The sequence below is a fragment of the Antechinus flavipes genome, chromosome 6 (assembly GCF_016432865.1).
Source record: "Antechinus flavipes isolate AdamAnt ecotype Samford, QLD, Australia chromosome 6, AdamAnt_v2, whole genome shotgun sequence".
NCBI classification, from domain to species: domain Eukaryota; kingdom Metazoa; phylum Chordata; class Mammalia; order Dasyuromorphia; family Dasyuridae; genus Antechinus; species Antechinus flavipes.
Genome location: NC_067403.1, coordinates 254,034,214 through 254,049,727, shown reverse-complemented (window position 1 = coordinate 254,049,727; position 15,514 = coordinate 254,034,214). Strand labels below are relative to the sequence as shown.

General features: G+C 62.4%; 3 protein-coding genes across 6 annotated transcripts; 1 reads left to right on the top strand and 2 right to left on the bottom strand.

The window, feature by feature from the left end:
* The first annotated feature begins 102 nt into the window (after nt 1-102).
* On the top strand, nt 103-1,075 carry TMEM223 (transmembrane protein 223). Its single transcript, XM_051967710.1, has 2 exons — nt 103-445; nt 726-1,075. Exons 1-2 carry the CDS (start codon nt 118-120, stop codon nt 1,016-1,018), a joined length of 621 nt encoding a protein of 206 aa, XP_051823670.1. The 5' UTR covers nt 103-117; the 3' UTR covers nt 1,019-1,075.
* On the bottom strand, nt 1,071-5,190 carry TMEM179B (transmembrane protein 179B). Of its 2 annotated transcripts, none has more exons than XM_051967708.1 (5): nt 5,062-5,190; nt 2,029-2,213; nt 1,816-1,950; nt 1,479-1,557; nt 1,071-1,395 (listed from the first exon to the last, which is right to left on the bottom strand). In XM_051967708.1, the coding sequence occupies exons 1-5, from the start codon at nt 5,155-5,157 to the stop codon at nt 1,234-1,236; spliced, it is 657 nt and encodes a 218-aa protein (XP_051823668.1). In that variant the 5' UTR covers nt 5,158-5,190; the 3' UTR covers nt 1,071-1,233. The 2 variants fall into 2 exon arrangements, with proteins under 2 accessions (XP_051823668.1, XP_051823669.1); XM_051967709.1 differs by lacking the exon at nt 5,062-5,190 and adding an exon at nt 4,457-4,616.
* Nucleotides 2,115-15,116, bottom strand: TAF6L (TATA-box binding protein associated factor 6 like). Of its 3 annotated transcripts, none has more exons than XR_007948552.1 (12): nt 11,290-12,104; nt 10,956-11,169; nt 10,777-10,863; nt 10,121-10,271; nt 9,973-10,023; nt 9,267-9,361; nt 8,114-8,188; nt 7,431-7,651; nt 7,127-7,259; nt 6,770-6,898; nt 5,338-6,638; nt 2,115-2,213 (listed from the first exon to the last, which is right to left on the bottom strand). XR_007948552.1 is itself a non-coding variant. In XM_051967707.1 (12 exons), exons 3-12 carry the CDS (start codon nt 11,100-11,102, stop codon nt 5,871-5,873), a joined length of 1,857 nt encoding a protein of 618 aa, XP_051823667.1. In that variant the 5' UTR covers nt 11,103-11,169; nt 11,290-11,371; nt 14,272-15,116; the 3' UTR covers nt 5,254-5,870. The 3 variants fall into 3 exon arrangements, 2 of the variants coding, with proteins under 2 accessions (XP_051823667.1, XP_051823666.1); XM_051967707.1 differs by lacking the exon at nt 2,115-2,213 and adding an exon at nt 14,272-15,116 and having other exon boundaries at nt 5,254-6,638; nt 11,290-11,371; XM_051967706.1 differs by lacking the exon at nt 2,115-2,213 and having other exon boundaries at nt 5,254-6,638.
* Between the last annotated feature and the right edge of the window lie 398 nt (nt 15,117-15,514).

Below are 15,514 nucleotides of genomic sequence, written 5' to 3'. Positions count from 1 at the left end.
GCCCCGCCCACTTCCCTTTATCCCCTCTGGCTCATCAGAGGCCGGAAGTCCCGCTCCGGGAAAGCCTATAACCGTGCTCCTGCCTCCAGAAGTCCCGCCCCAGAAGCGGCGCACGCCATGGCGGGGCTGCCGAGGCTGGCTGTGCACCTGAACCGCCTCGGGCCGCCTCGGGCTCCCTGGGCCCGGGCTGCGCTGCACGAGGCGGCCCCGCAGCGGGACGTGCTGCTCTTCGAGCATAAGCGCGGCCGTTTCTTCGCCTTCCTGGGCTTCTTCTGCGCCGGTCAGGGCGTCTTCTGGACGTCGCTGGCCGCGGCTGCCTTGGCCGGGCCCAGGGGTGGCGTTCAGGGCCCAGAGGCCGAGGGCGGCGTTCAAGGCTCAGGGCGCCGGCCCAGCCCGGGCTCGACACTCTGGCGCTACGGACTGGCCGCAGGCTGCGCCTCTGTGGGTGAGAGCCGAAGCCCGGGGTGGGTCGCATGTGTGGGGAAACTGAGGCGCCAGGCAGCTGTTCTCAGGGCCACGACCAGCGGGAGGGCTTGGCGGGGCGCCCGATGCCCCGGCCACGTGGGGGAGCTGGGAAGGGGCGAGGTTCGGGGTCTGCATCCCTCTGCGGCACATGGGGGGGAGGGGGGCAGTGGCGGACCACGCCTCCGAAGTGCTCCTGCACCGCCCCCCGCCCTCCCCTCCCCCCCCACGGGCTGAGCGCCCTCCCGTCCCTCCCTCTGCAGGCTTGCTGGTGCTGGCCGCTGGGCTGCTCTTCTCCCGGCGCTCCGTGAGCTCCGTGCTGCTGCGCAAAGGGGGGCAGCAAGTGACGCTGACCACGCACGCCCCCTTCGGCCTGGGGGCCCAGCTGACCGTGCCCCTGCACCAGGTGTCCTGCATGGCCCACCGCGGGGAGGTGCCCGCCGTGCTCCCCATCAAGGTCAAAGGCCACCGCTTCTACTTCCTCTTGGACAAGGCCGGCCACTTCCCCAACATGCGGCTGTTCGACCTCACCGTGGGGGCCTACCGGGGCCTATGAACCCCCTACCCTCGTTCCCCACGTGGAGACGTATAAATAAAGAGACAGGAAAGCCCAGCGATCCCTGTTTTCATTGGGGGAAGGGTCCCCTAAGACGAAAGGCTGCCCACTTCCACTACAAGGACGGCTGGCATCTCTCCCCAGTGGCGGCAGAGCCAGGCTCAGGGCACCCGGGCATCGGTTCTTTGGCTAGCAGGCTCCCACGCCAGGCTCCTTCAGGGCCGGGCCGGGCGGGCCCCAAACAGGGCGTCGGTTTCCGAGCTCCACTCCGGGTCCCCGCGCTCCAGTGGCCGGTATGGGGGGGCTTCCCACTTCCACTGCAGCAGCTGCAACGCCAACAGCAGGCACCACAAGACCAGGCTCACCCAGGAGGAAGCCTGCAGGAGAGGGCAGAGGGGAGGATGGCAGACTCTGGGCAGACCCCACCGCCCCCCTCCAGGCCTCCCCGGCTCCTCCTTACTTCTGCGTTGTACAGGGAGGAGTAGAAGTGGAGGCCGGATCCGGGAGGCACCCAGGGAAGTTTCTGAGCATCAGAGCAGCTGCATAGGCAAGAGGCTGGATGAGCCAGGCTGGGGCTCCTGGGCACTGGGCGCTGATACAGCTCTAGCCCCAGGGCTGCCCTTGGGTCCCAAGATTGCCTGGGCCCTTGAGGTGGACCTCCAGGAAGGCAGTGGGGGTCAGCTACTTGGGGAGCAGCTTTCTGCCCCCCAGTTTCCCAGAGGAGGCCCTTCCCAAGGTACTCCCCCAGGTCTTTCCCCAGGGCAGTGCCCATTTCCCTCCCCCTCGATGCCCATTACCAGTTCACGATTTTAAGGCTCATGATGGAGGCACAGAGGGAACTGGTGCCAAACCGGAGGATGCACGAGGACACCAGCACCAGGAAGGTGCCCACGGCCGACAAGCCCAGAGAGACGCGCAGGCCGAGGGGACTTCTGCAATGGAAGAAGCCCGAGGAATGTAACGGTCCGCATTCCCCAGCCAAGACGCCCCTCGACCCCTGCCACAATCACCTGTGGGCATCTTCCAGGAAGCTGCTGTATGTCCAGTAGAACAAGAGCAGGAGGCAGTAGAGGGCCAGGAGGCCGGCCACGCCAGCCACAAAGTAGCAGAGGGACGGGGCAGAGACGCTCGTCAGGGCGAGGGAGTCATTCCAGCTGGCGACGCCATAGATGGGGCAGTGGCCACTGAAGGAGGCCTGGGAAGAGAGGCCGACTCAGCGGGGCTGGCCAGAGCACAGACCTGCGGCCACGGCCCCTTCGGGCCAGTCAGGCGCTGGCCTGTAGGGACGGACGTGAACACTCAGAAGGGAGGTGAAGCACCTCATTTTTTATGGTCACTTAAGGGAAAATGGCAGAGCAGGCAAAGAGCTGCCCCCAGATCCCACTCGTGCCACCTCCTGAGCAGGGCACCCCGGGCAAATCCCTGGCCTTGTCTCTGCTGCCAGGACCCAAGACTGGAACACAAGCCAGTGTGCACTGGCCAGGGAGCGGCCCAAGGACCCAGCCCAGGCCGTAGGCGATATTCCCAGAAGTCTGCCACCTAGAGGCATCCAAGGAGCCAAGATCTCCAACATCTCAAAAGTAGGAACTCTTCCCTGCTAGTGAGACCAGGAGATCCTGGCCAGTGAATGGCCGCAGACAAGCCGGGGCCCGGCAGCCAGGCAGTAACCACGCTGGGAACGAGAGCCCCAGCCCTCCGTGGCAGGACCTGGCCGCCCCCTGCCCCTTCAGGACCTTAAGCTAGCAGCGAGCTGCAAGGGGATGGGCTGGAGACCTGCAGAATGAGAAACCCGGCTCCAAGCAGCCTCCTCACCGAGGCCGCCATGGGCCCTCCTCTGGCTCCCGAGGCTCCTAGGCGGCCTCACTGTCCTGTCTTTCCCACGCCACCTCTCCCCATTGACGGTCCAGGGCACCACCAGTCCCCCACGCTTGAAACCGAGGGGTCATCTCGGATCCCTCCCCCCCCCTTGCCAGGCCAGTCCCTTTTCACAACCTGTCCTTTCCACTTGGGAGACCTCTCTCCCTCCAGCACCGTCGGCCCCTAGCTCAGGCCCTTCATCGCACACCTGAACCACTGAAAGCAGCTCTGGTTTCTCCCTCCCCCAAGCTCCTCCACACTCTGGGTTAAAGGGATTTTCCTAAAGGGAGTCTGAATCTCTGTTTCTAGGAAGAGACTCCGTTTATTCTGTGGACATCGAGTTTGGAAAGTTGCAGGTCGTCTCACCCATTAGACTGAACTCCTGGGGGAGAGGGGGGCAAATAGGAAGCACCTAATGGATGCGTGAGCCCAGATAAGGAAAGGTCCGCAGTGGTCAGGACAATGGGACAAGGCCCCAAGATTCTGGACAAATGGGACCCAGGGAAGAACCCCAGCTCCCCTGAAGGCTTCCTTTGCTAGCGGGCCATGGGGGAGGTGCCTGTTCATAAGGGAGCCTCCAGCCCAGTGCTGGCTCCCAGGGCAGACTCCATTCTCTCCACCACCCCAGAGCCACCAAGGGCCCCCCCAATAAACTCCAGCCCATACCCCTCCTCGGGCAGTGCTGCACACACCGGGGAAAGCGGCTTTTTGGAGGTGCTGGTAGTGGTTGGGCAGGGGTCTGCTCTGCCCAAATGCACCCCCGACCATTGTCTAAGCCTGGCCTGTGGGGTGGCTGGGATCTGAAACAAGGAAGCTGCCTTTTGGGGCATCCAAGTCCAGGCTTCTGGAGCCAGGAGAGCCAGGGCAGGGCGGGGAGCTCCTTCCCCCAGCGGGAGATGGGGAACTGTTTGTTCCTTCACTGGCGCAACCCCTTCCTTCCCCTCCGACCTGTTTCATTTCCTTCTTGCCCTAAACCCAGGCAGAAATCAAGTTAAAAGTGACCACTGTGGCAAGCGACCCGGCCTTCAGCAAATCAAGGTCTGCAATCGAAATCTTCGCCCCGTGTGGTTCTCCAGCTTAGCTTGGGGACCATCCTCTATAGGAACCATTGCCCCACTCCCCACGGGGCCCACGGATCTCTGCAGCCCCTCCCCGTGGCTCCAGGATCCCACAGCCCAGTCCTCCGGACGTGAATAGTCAGAGGACCTGTCGTGGAGGCCGGTGTCCCCTGACGGCCACGGAGCCCGCGCGTAACAGGCTAATGCGCAAGGAGAAAGACACAGATGAGGACCAAGGGCTTCCCTGCAAAGTGAAGTCAGCAGTGAGGAGCTTGGCCCCCAGAGGGAGGCCCCCCTTGCAGGGAGCAGAGAGAGAGACACAGACTTGGGCGCTGAGTTGCTTTTGCTCAAACTCCCCCCCATCCTCAGGAAGAACTGCACCAGTTCAGATGCAGCCTCTTCCCAGGCGAGCCTTGGTGCAGAGCCCGGCCTGTCCACTCCTGGACTCTCCAGAGAGGGGAAACCAGGCCGGGAAAGGGGCTCATCAGAGCCACCCCCCACAATGGTCATCTTCAAACTGTACCTGTCCACAGGCTGGAATCAATGACCGGACATAAGTATGGCTGTAACACGTGTGCCCCGTGACTGGGGACCTAGTCATAATCCACCTCTCCCTGTCCAGAAGGGGAAACTGAGGCCAGGAGACGTGCACTCAGACAGCTAAGAATGGGGGGAAGGGGAGTCCTGAGAATGACCTCAGGGAGTGAGATCCTACAGTCTATACCTTTACTGTTCAGAGGTGGAAAGTGAGAGGCCCACGAGAAGAAAGAGAACCTGGAGACCAGGGAGCCCACACTTCTCGATGTCCAGAGGAGGAAACTGAGGCCCACAGATGGGAAATGACCCCGGAGACCATGGAGTCCATCCCTCTCACTGACCAGAGAAGGAAACTGAGGCTCACAGATGGGAAGAGAGCCTGGAGACCAGGGAGCCCACACCTCTCGATATCCAGAGGAGGAAACTGAGGCCCACAACAAGAAAGTGTCCCCCGAGTCCAGGGAACCCAGCCCCCTCACTGTCCAGAAGGGGAAACAGGCCCACGAAAGAGAAGTGACCCGGAGACCAGGGAGCCTATCCCTCTCACTGTCCAGAGGGAGAAACTGAGGCCCCCGGCCTCAGGGCCCGCACCTGCGTCCGGAAGACAGCGGCGGCTACCACGGCCCCAGCCAGGAAGGCGGCGGCGAAGAGCACGAGCTCGGCGCGGTGCAGCCTGGGGAGCGCCATGGCCACCCCGCTCGGCTCAGGCCCCACCCACCCGCGCTTTTGTAGGCCAACCGCCTTTCACGCACATTACGATACCACACCGGTCACGCCGTCGGCTTCCGGCAAAGATTTATTTGCACACGCCCCGCCCTTCTGGAGAGGGTGGGGCAATCAAAGAGGTTCCGCTCCAAACTCCCGCACCTTTTCAGCTTACTGTAGGTGAGGAAACTGAGTCCAGACCCACATCCGGTCAGTGGCTCAGCCGAGGTTTCATGTACCCCGGAGCTCCGGGGAGCACGTCCACTGCAAGAGACCGGACGCCCAGAACCGCAGGGGGGCGCCTGACCTGGCCTTTCATTAGTCAGGCCTAGGCGGGGCCTGGCAATGGAAATTACAGGAAGGAACCTCAGAAGGGCCTGAGGGGGGCCAAGCCTCCGACTTCAGCCCACTGGCTCTCCGCCACCTCACGGCGGAAGGTAAAGCTAGCCCGGAGTCTGCAGCATTAGTTCGTTTCTTCGCCCCGCCCCCTCACAGCGAGAGGTAGAGCAAGTACCACAGCCTGAAAGAAAGCCGATCTGGGGGCGGAGCCTGCAGCAGGCGCTCATTGGTTCGCTGCCTAGCCCCGCCCCCTCCCCGCGCGAGGTAGAGCGAGTTCGGGAATCGACGAAAAGGCTGGACAGGGGCGGAGCCTGCAGCAGACGCTCATTGGTTCATTTTCGTCCGGCCCCGCCTCCTCACAGCGGGAGGTAGAGCGAGTAATCCGACAGCAGCCAGCGGCGCGCCGGCCGCCCCGTGCGCCCGATCATGGGCAGCTTCTGGGCGTAGCGCGAGGCCGGGCTGGGCCCCTGTGGCGGCGGGAAGGCCGTCTGGAAGAGGCGGCCGCGGCAGCGACGGCCTGCCTGCCGACCGGCGATGATGAAGCGGAAGTGCGGGGCGCCCCGGGGGGCGAAGCGGCTCTTTTGGAAGACTTCGCGGGCGGCCGCTCCCAGCCCCTGCTGCCGGGGCGCTCCCCGGGGCCGGTGCACGCGGGGCAGAGGCCGACTCTCGGCGGAGGCGGCAGGGGCTGAGGCGGGGGCGCTGGCAGGGCCTCCCGGGGTCGCCCCGCGCGGGCTCTCTTCGTCCCGGGGACTGACGGTGGCGCTGGCTGTGAGCTGGGGCATCTTGCGAACGGCATCGGCCACGGCCGCGGGCTCCTTCTTGGCGCCGGGGGGCCGGGCCGCCGCGGGCGCAGGCTGCCCGGTGCCAAAGCGGGTGGCCAGGCTGTCCCCGAAGAAGGCGTAGAGCTCCCGATACGTGTCCCCGAGGGGCACGGGAGGGGCCGGGCTTCCCAGCCCCGGGGTTCCCGGAGCCAGCGGTGCCCCTGGCCCGAAGCCCGGCTCCCCGGCAGGCGCTTCGTGCAGGAGGAGGCCCGTCCAGGGCAGGTCCTCAGGGCGCCGGCAGCTCCGGCCTCGGCCAGGCTCTGCAGCCTGCGCCTTCATCTTGAGAAGCCGCTCCACGGCCACCTGCAGGGGGGTGGGGAAGGCAGAATGTGGGGGGGGGCCTCAGGAGGGATCCCTTCCCCTGGCTGAGCTAACCCCACCCCACTACGAGCTGCTCTGCCTAACCTTCACTCCCCCAGCCTCCGGTCACTCACCAGGATGGCTCCGTACACCTTGTGTCCATCTGCCTTCACCTGGGCATTGGACACAGAGTAATCGTCCAGCACGGCCTGCAGGTTGGCCCAATAGGTGGAGAGGTGGGGGTACAGGACTCGCTCCACGGCCTGAGGGAGGGAGTCCTGGTCAGGCCTCCAGCCTAGGAGGACCCTCCCAGTGCCCCCCCGGCCCCTGCTGGCCCTCAGCCCAGTTACAGGGAGCCCCCTGGGAAAGGGTCCGGCCCCTGCACTGGGGTCTCCTTCCCCGCAGAGAAGCGCCTCGAGGGCAGCACCCAGATGCTCAGACCTCTAGTCCCAGCAGGGAGGGGAGCTGGGGGTGGGGCTCGATGACCTCACCTTCCAGCCCAGAGCGTGCAGCCCCACCACTGCCCCGTAGTGGGAGCACAGAGGCCGCACGGGGTCAGCCAGCACCTTCTGCAAGGACAGTAGGATCTGCTGGGACAAACCATTCACCAGGTCCCCATGAGTCCTGTCAGAGTCGGGACAGAAGGGAAAGTGCAATTAGCCAGAATATGACACGCCCCCCCCATTTCTCAAATGTGCTTAATTGGGAGGAGACTGGCCACAGATTCCCTCCCCCCAACAATGGGGGAGGGGGGAGCAGTGCAGCCCCAACCCAGCCAGCCTCCAGGGCCCCTACCAAAAGATGTGGCTGAGCAGGAGGGCGGCTCCATCACGCAACGTCCAGTGGTCGTTCAGGGGGTTGATGGAGGCGGCCAGTGGCTCCAGGACACAGTACAGAACGCTGCCCACCAGGGAGCGGACGTAGGGCCCCAGGCACAGGTGAGGGTTGCGCAGGAGGCTGCGGGCCACCTGCAGCAGCCGATGCAGCTGCTCAAGATCGTGGCTCACCGACTTCACCTGGGAGGAGAGGAAGCGGAGAAAGGGAGGCTGCAGCCATGGGAAAGCAGAGGTCAGTTCCCTGCCCAGCTCTCCCAGGCCCTGGTGCCCATTCCAGCCAATGCCGAGACCTAGGAGAAGATGGGCCGACGACCAAGAAACAGGGATGACTTGTACACAAGAGGGTGCCACGGGATCTCAAGCTCAGAGGGGAAGGGTGGGGCAACGAGGAAAGCGTCTGCACCCAAAGGCTCGCCCCCACCCTGAAGGACCCCAGGCGGGCCGAAAGGCCGGGGAAGCCAGTGTTGGAGGGCCAGCCTGGTCTCTTGGAAGCTGAACACCAAATCTTGGTAATGGGGTAGGTAGGAAGGCTGAGAGATGGACTGAAATAAACGTTTCTGCCCTGATCCAACAACTTTCTCCCCTCTCCAGGCTCCTCCCCCCATTCTGTACCGCCCCCCCCTTCCCTCCTTCATCACTCACCCCACTGACCACATACACAAAATAGGGCAACAGGGCTGCAATCTTGGAGTTTGTCTGCAGGTCCTGAAGGGCCACCTGGAGGCACAGGAGGTAAAGGTGAGCCTTCTATGGCCAAAGCTCCCCCTCCCCTGGTAAAATGGAGGCGGCAGAGGCCCCTTGCCCAAGGCCCCAGAGCTGTCTAGATCCGCTGCCCCTCCCCCAGCACACCCCTTGGTCCAGCAACAGCATCCCTCAGCCCAGGCCCCTACAGAGGTTAAGCAAAACCCCAAGCCTCGACTTTTTCAGGAGAGAGGGGCCCTGTTAGGGGGTCGTGAGGAAACCCTTTAAGAACTGAGGAACACGCCTAGCGGCCTGGACTGGTAGCAACACCCTGTTCCATCACAGCCCCCTGGGGATGACTAGGAAAGTCTTAACTGCTTGCCATCTGGGGGAGGGGGTGGAGGGAGGGAGGGGAAAAATCGGAACCGAAGTGAGTATAAGGGATAATGTAAAAAATTACCCAGGCGTGGGTTCTGTCAAGTTATTTAAAAAAAAAAAAAGTCCCCTTAGCCGAGCATCAGTTCAGCTACACTAGTTGTGTAACTGGGCAAGTTTCCGTTTTCCCCTCAGTTAAGTGGGTACCATAATACTTGTAGTACCCAGTACCCGACTCAACAGTAACTTGTCAATCCTGAAGGCCCATAGAGATGCAACAGGGACAGATGCAAGCTCGATGAAGGGAGCCAGGGAAGGTGTCACCCCCACCTGGGTACAGGCCAGTAAGAAAAGGGACCACTCTGGGTCATGTCCATCCCAGGCTCCCCACCTCCACACCCTAGGACTCAAGGTGCAGGGGGCAGAACACATCACACCCCGTTACTGCAGCTCAGGCCAAGGGCAGGCGTCGGGAAGGAAAGCAGGAAAAACAAAAGGAAGCTGGGAACTGAGAGGAGCCCAAATAAAGTAGTGGAGGCCGAGGAGGCTGGAAGGCATGGGGGCTCTGTTCCCATCCCAGAACAGGGGGAGGTCTGTAGGGGGCAGGGAGGATGCCCACTGTCCAAAAGAGTCTGGGAAATGGGGGTTGCTGTGGGGGAGGGGTTGCTGCTGAGCAGGCCTCACATTGGGCTGTGAGGGGGGAGGAGGAGTGCCTTAAAGGAAACCTAGCAGGCCTGACCTTCATGAGCTGCGGGTCATCCCCCAGCACGGCTCGGGTCACTTGCTGGTAGTACTTGAGCAGGTCATCGGTCAGTGAGGAGACGGCACTGGGCACTGCAGGGGAATCAACAGGAACGATAAGAATGAGGAGCAAAGGCCCATCTGAGTTGGCAGACCTCCTAGGGAGGGGATTTCCTACAAGGCCCAGAAAGTGGGGACAGATGAGGAAAGCAGGAGCTGACCAGAAGTCGGGCCTGGGGGGCCTAGTCCCACCAGAGGGGTCTTGTGCCATCACAGAGCCTGGTACTGCCGACTGTTCTCTCTTGGCTGACGACTTCCTGACCTTCCTTAATAAGAACTTCATCTTTTAAGAGAGGGGGACATTCTATTCTGGCTCGAATTCCTGCCAACTGGACTGAGGCTGAGCAGAAAGGCCCCTCGAGTCTGTGCCAGAGAAGGAGGGGAATGATGGGCAGAGCCCGGGTCAGAGGAGAGGAAGTGCTTAAGAACGAAGTGTTTGACCATAGTAGCTTGGGGGGAGGGGGGTCCCCAGCCAGGCAGAAACAGCTCCCACTGACTCGGGATTTCTGTCCTGGGTTTTGTGTTTCTTGAGCCCTCTGCTGGGAGGGAGGCTGGCCTGGAGACACGAGGAGGTGGATTGTGGCTGATTAAGACAAACGCAGTATTTAGGAATCTTCAAAAACCCAAAGCGTTCTCCCCCTTACCCGATCCCTGAGGCTCCACGTTTCCTTTGCCGTCCAGATAGGAGACGTGAACTGGAGAAAGACCAGGGCAGCAGTCAGCGCAGGCCCCACTCGCGCCCCTGCCCCCCCGGGGTCCCCCTCTCCCCTGGGCCGGCCCCGGGGCTCCCACCTCTCACAGCCGTCTCAGGGCAGCCCTTGGGAATGTTGGTGGCCAGCGCCAGCTCCACCAGGTTCACCTCTCGGTCCTCGGGGAAGTAGAGGTCGCCCTCCCTGGCGGGGCGCAGGGGCAGCGTCTCCTGGGAGCCATAGCCACACACCGCCTGGGAGGGAGAGGGCCGGGTCTGCGTCAAGCCCATCCCGAAAGCTGATCCCAGGGGCCGGGAGTCCCAGGAAGAAACTGGCTTTGGGCAGGGGAGCTCAGATTGCAGGGGCTCCTGGGGCCCCCCGATGCATCACCTACACTTCTCACGATTCCCCTCACACTTACTCCTTAACCAGTCCCAAAGTGTCCTCTACCCCACTGGGTACTTAAGGAGCACCTACTGTATACAAAGCTAAGGCCTAGATTTTCCATGGAGTTTTCCCTGACTGCACCATAAGTGGGAGTCCACGATTATAGGAATTCCTGATTCTGTGTCACAATAAGGTTCCTTACAAGCTTGAGAGGAGGAGGAGGAGGAGGAAGAAGAAAAAGAAGAAGTAGTAGGAGGAGGAGAAGGAAGAAGTAGAAGGAGGAGGAAGAAGAAGAGGAGGAGGAGGAGGAGGAAGAAAAGGAGATCTCCAATGGCAGACCTGGCCCCTGGCCCGACCCGGTTCTGACCTCACCTCCACATTGCTCCACCTCAGGGCCCGGTTGAAGTCCTCGACTGTCAGCTTCCGCCTTTTGGTGTGCTTCATGAACTGGGAGCTGTTCTGCGGTTAGTTAGAACAAAGGAAGCGTCAGACCGGGGACCCCAGAAAGGGCTGCGGGCAGCCAGGCTCCTCCCCGGCCCCGTGGGACCCACCTGGGTGGCCTCCCTGAGCCGGTAGCAGACGTCCTCGGCCAGGAGCGCGGCCACCTCGTCGCTCAGCTCCAGCCCGGCACTTTCGGCCATGAGCCGGACCGACTCCCGGGGGATCTCCACGAAGCGCCGCTCCTCTCGCTCGGACATGGCTTCGGGAGGCTGGGACGGCCACGAGGGCCTCCCCGGGGCTCCCAAGCGCTCCTCTGCCTCCGGTCTGGAATGACACAACATCCACACTGGGCGGGGGGCTCCAGAAGCACAGCCCCCGGGCCCTGCGTGGCAGCTCCGAGCTGAGGGGGCCCTTCGTTTTAGGGGAGAAGGACAAAGCCCATACCGAGACTGCAGGGGAGAGCCAGATTTCAAAGCAGGGTCAGTGGCCTTTTCTCTGCAACTTGCCAGAGCCGCCCACAGCAACCCTAGGATGGAGAAGGGAGAACAAACACTTACAAAGGGCCTACTGTGTGCTACTACTATTGACCAAGCGGTCTGCCTGTGACAGCCGCCCAGGTCGCACAGCGGGCTCCGAGAGAGCAGGCCCCTTGCCGTCCTCACTCTCCGGGATCGGGGGTCACCAAGCCCGGGTCCAGATCGCATCACCCACAAACCCAGGGGAGCCTGCAAAGGGGCGAGGCCCATGAGGGCAGCCGGGCGAACGTCAGGCCTGGGGTCGAGAGCATTGAGTTCAGAGCAGCGCGAGCGTACTAGCTGCGTGATCCTGCGCAAGTCACTTCCCACCGTCTGCCTCGGTTTCCCGCCCTGTGACCTCTGCCAAGAAACCCCCATCGGTCCCGGAGAGCCAGACCAGACTGAGCCCACCTCATCAGAGCAGAGGCTCTTGTTTTTGAGTTTTCAGTAGAAGCCTTATTCAGGGCCTTGACCAGTCAAGCTGATTTTTCCTCTGGTTTTTCTTTCTGGTTATATGGGATCACTCGGGGTGGGAGGATGTCCAGAAACTCTGATGCATCAAATAAAAACCACTAAGAGACCAGTCAAATCAAAGCCACTGGCCTTGCTCCAGAGCCCCCCAAGCTCCAAGTCCGGCCCCATTTCCCACAACCCCACTCTCTGCAGCTTCAAGGCCAGCCGACTATAGGCCTTCCACAGGGCTACAAATCTGCCTTCAAAGGAGCAGGAAGGACAAAGAGCACTGCTGACCCTCCCCCTCTCCCCCCCTCCCCTGCCTCTGGCTGCTGGGGCATGACCTCTGCTGGGGGCATCGACACCCCTCAAGCCCCACGAAGGGCCACGTGCCAGGATTGACCAGCCCCGGGAGGCTCCGAGTGCCAGGTGCCGGGCCCCATCCGCAGCAGTGGGCCTGGGGATGCTGTGACAGCTCCCGCCCCCCACTCACATTCTAGTTCTCACTGGGGGAAGCAGGGGGAAAGCGAGGTGCCCTTCCCCCGGGAATGGCCACGGGCACCTCATCCCCCTCCAGACCCCTGGCCCTGGCACACTGGCAGCCGTGCCGAGTGAGACCCTGACGCTGCTCCTTCCTTCCTTCATTCTGCATTTAGGCAGGAGCTGAGGTCCCTCCTGGTCCCCAGAAGAACATTCCGGGCACCCCGACAGCGAGGACCCCGCCGGACTTGGGTTTTACCCTCAGATATGGCCCCCAAGAGATTCAATTTCTACAAATGCCATCTTCGCAGAGGGAAGGAGTCCGGACTTAATCTGAGAGCCCTGGGTGCGAGTCCTGCCTCAGCCATATCGTTACGGTCCCCACGCGAGTAAGAGTCCTTCGGTGGACCTGCTGCGTCACTGACCTTTTGGGAAGCCCCTGGGGGTCACAGTGCCTGGAGTAACTCCTCAGTCTGGATGGAACGACCAGCAGAAAGTCGCACCTGCCAATCACCCCGGGAGGAAGGGGCTCGGCCCGCTGCATCTTTGGGGAACTGGGGCCCATTTTGTGAAAATATTTCCCAATTACATTTTCATCTGGTTCGGCCCCTGGGGAGGCCTGTGAGACACAGGAGCCTTGTCCCAGGCCCCGGCTGCGGGGGAGGGGGCCGGGAGCACCCGAGGAAGGGGAGATCCAAGTACCAGAGGCTTCTCGGAGGCCTCGCGGCCACTGCGGACTGCCCTCCGCTCCCAGACCCACTCTTCTCTGGGGGAGCAGAACCCCACCCATTCTCCCCCAGACCACAACGCCCGCAGCGGACGAAGGCATCTCACACGGGGTCCGCAGTGGAGATCGTCAGCTTGCCCCCCAACCCGCCTCCTCCCGGCGCGCTTCTGCAGCCTCTCTCCAAGACGCCCCTTGTCTACTCGGACATCGCCGGGGGTACCTGAGGGGGTGGGGCTCCAGCCTGTGACCTGCCCCCCATCCCCCACACTCCTCTGCTCCAGTGACCACTGGCCCCCAAGCCCCCGAGGCTCTCCTTTCTGCGCAGTCTCCTCCTGGGCGCTGCCGCTTCTGACCTTCCTGGCCGCACTAGGGTCGTGTGACGGCTGAGGCCGGCCGGGTATTTACCTGGAGGGCGGGGCCTGTTCCTTTTTTCCTCCCGCGCTCAGCACAGCTTGGCATTCAGGAGGCGCTTAATAAGTGCACACCGCCTGGCAGCCTCAGGAAGTGGCTTCATTTCTTGGGCTCCACAGAAGGCCCCGCCCCCACGGAGCGCCCCCACGCACGCGGGAAAACCTTTCCAGGAGAGGCTCTGGACACGTCCGCCCCTCCCTTCAAGGCTGGGACCCCACAGGAAGCGGGAAAGGAGGCTCCCGCCCACGCAGGACCTGCCACCCTTTCCCTTCTCTCCCGCCCCGCCTGGGATCTGACTCAGGCTGGGACCCCTCCCACCGGACCAAACTCCTAGAAAGCGTGGGGTCCCCCGGGGCACCCCGACCCACCCTCGGGCTGCAAAGGCCTGGGTTAGACTCTATCCGTTGCTCCCAGCGGCAGCTCCCAGAATCCCCATTTCACAAGCGAAGAAACTGAGGCAGGGGTGAATGAAGGGTTTTGCCAGAGTCCGAGGCTGAGTTCGAACTCAGTTCTTGCAAACTCCCGGTAAGGAGCTCGGTGATAGTGGTGCCCCCTGGCGGCCACTGGGGAGTCTCTTCAACTGCGAGGACCTCAGTTTCCCGACCAGTAAAATAAGAGGCGAGAAGATGATGACCTCTGAGATCCCGCCCAACGCTCAAGCTTGAGCCTATGAAAGGCATCGGCCTCTGACCCCAGGGCGAGGAGGCGGGGCCAGGCGAAGTCAGGATGCCCACGGCCCGGGGGTCCCCGGCGATGGGGAGGGGGAAATGGTGAGACCCCTGGCCCGACGAAGTTCGGAGACCACGCGTGGAGCGCGGCGCGGTCCGCAGCGGGACTTACCCGAGGTTGGCGGCGGCGACGGCGGCGGCAACTCCAGCTCCGGCTGCCTTGCCCGGTCTCAATTCCCTCTCACTGAGGCTGACCCCGCCTTCTCCCGACTCCCGACCAATCCGCGAACGTAGCTCGAAACCCCGCCCAGACCGTGGGTCACGTGGACAGACACTGGGGGAGCCATGATGTCGGGAGGCGTCACGTGACGCCAGCCCCTTAAAGGAGCCCCGGGGTTTTCCTCCCGCCTCTCCCCTCGGACCTCCTTTTGTCCCCCCGGTGTTCCTCCAGCTCCCCCATCCTCCACCCGCCCGCATTTAGGAGCACTTTTTGGGATGCTGTTCCTATCGCTTGTCTTTGCGCGCCTTCCCCATCCTGGGAGCTGCCCCTTCGATCCCATGCAATGCAGTAGGACGTTTATTAAGTTCCTATTGTGTGCCCGGCCCCGCTCAGCGCTCGGGACGCGCGTCCTCGATGAGGGAAGACCGCATGCGCACAAATGCAAAGCGCTCTGGCTGTAGGCGGGACACGGGATCATTAGCCCCGATTAAGCACCGGAGGCTTCTTGTAGGAAGTGGGGGTTTGGTTGGGACTCGAGGGAGCCAAGGTCAGTGGAAAGTAAGGAAGCAGAGCGTGATCATTGCTTCCAAGAGAATGGGCCGACTGAATGGGAGGGGGCCGCGGGGTCCGGTGTAAGTCTTCGGAAAGGGCAGCTATGAAGGGCTCTGGGTCACACCGCATCTTGTATGTGCTCCTGGAGGGACTAGGGAGCCACTGGAGTTTATTGAGCAGGGGAGTGATCACCCCTGGGTTTTAGGAAGATTTCTTTGAAGGCTGGAGCACCCCACACACCTCCGCCTGCATGACTACTGCGGCAGTCTAGGAGTGGGGGCTGAGGGTCTGCCCCTGGGGTGGGAACAGGAGAGCAGGGGTACTTCCAATGATTGTGAAATCCTTGGCTCCAGCTTGGAGGTGGGGTTGATGAGGTCCTGAATGGGGCGGGGGACCGAGAAACTAAAGAATGGACTCCCCCCTCCCCCCGCCCAGGGCAGATGAGTTTAACTTCGTGGCCCCACCCCCACCTCCACACCCCATGCCCCCTCCCCTCCATCCCCCGGGGAGGTCTCCAATCAAAAATCCAAGTTATGCCAAACCCCCGTGAATGGGACTGATGGGATGTTTTCTCAGTTTGACACTAAGGCACGTATTCCCAGAGCCGGAAAAGAAGTCTTTTTTTAAGTGACTTGCCCAGAGT

Coding starts and splice junctions, on each gene's coding strand:
- TMEM223 (XM_051967710.1), top strand. CDS start 118: ATGGCGGGGCTGCCGAGGCTGGCTGTGCACCTGAACCGCCTCGGGCCG. Junction 446..725: donor CGCAGGCTGCGCCTCTGTGG/GTGAGAGCCGAA, acceptor CTCCCTCTGCAG/GCTTGCTGGTGCTGGCCGCT.
- TAF6L (XM_051967706.1), bottom strand. CDS start 11,738: ATGGGGGTTTCTTGGCAGAGGTCACAGGGCGGGAAACCGAGGCAGACG. Junction 10,024..10,120: donor CCCTGAGACGGCTGTGAGAG/GTGGGAGCCCCG, acceptor GTCTTTCTCCAG/TTCACGTCTCCTATCTGGAC. Junction 8,189..9,266: donor ATGACCCGCAGCTCATGAAG/GTCAGGCCTGCT, acceptor CTGTGCCTCCAG/GTGGCCCTTCAGGACCTGCA.
- TMEM179B (XM_051967708.1), bottom strand. CDS start 5,157: ATGGCGCTCCCCAGGCTGCACCGCGCCGAGCTCGTGCTCTTCGCCGCC. Junction 2,214..5,061: donor CCGCTGTCTTCCGGACGCAG/GTGCGGGCCCTG, acceptor CTCTCTTCCCAG/GCCTCCTTCAGTGGCCACTG. Junction 1,951..2,028: donor TTCCTGGAAGATGCCCACAG/GTGATTGTGGCA, acceptor CTTCCATTGCAG/AAGTCCCCTCGGCCTGCGCG.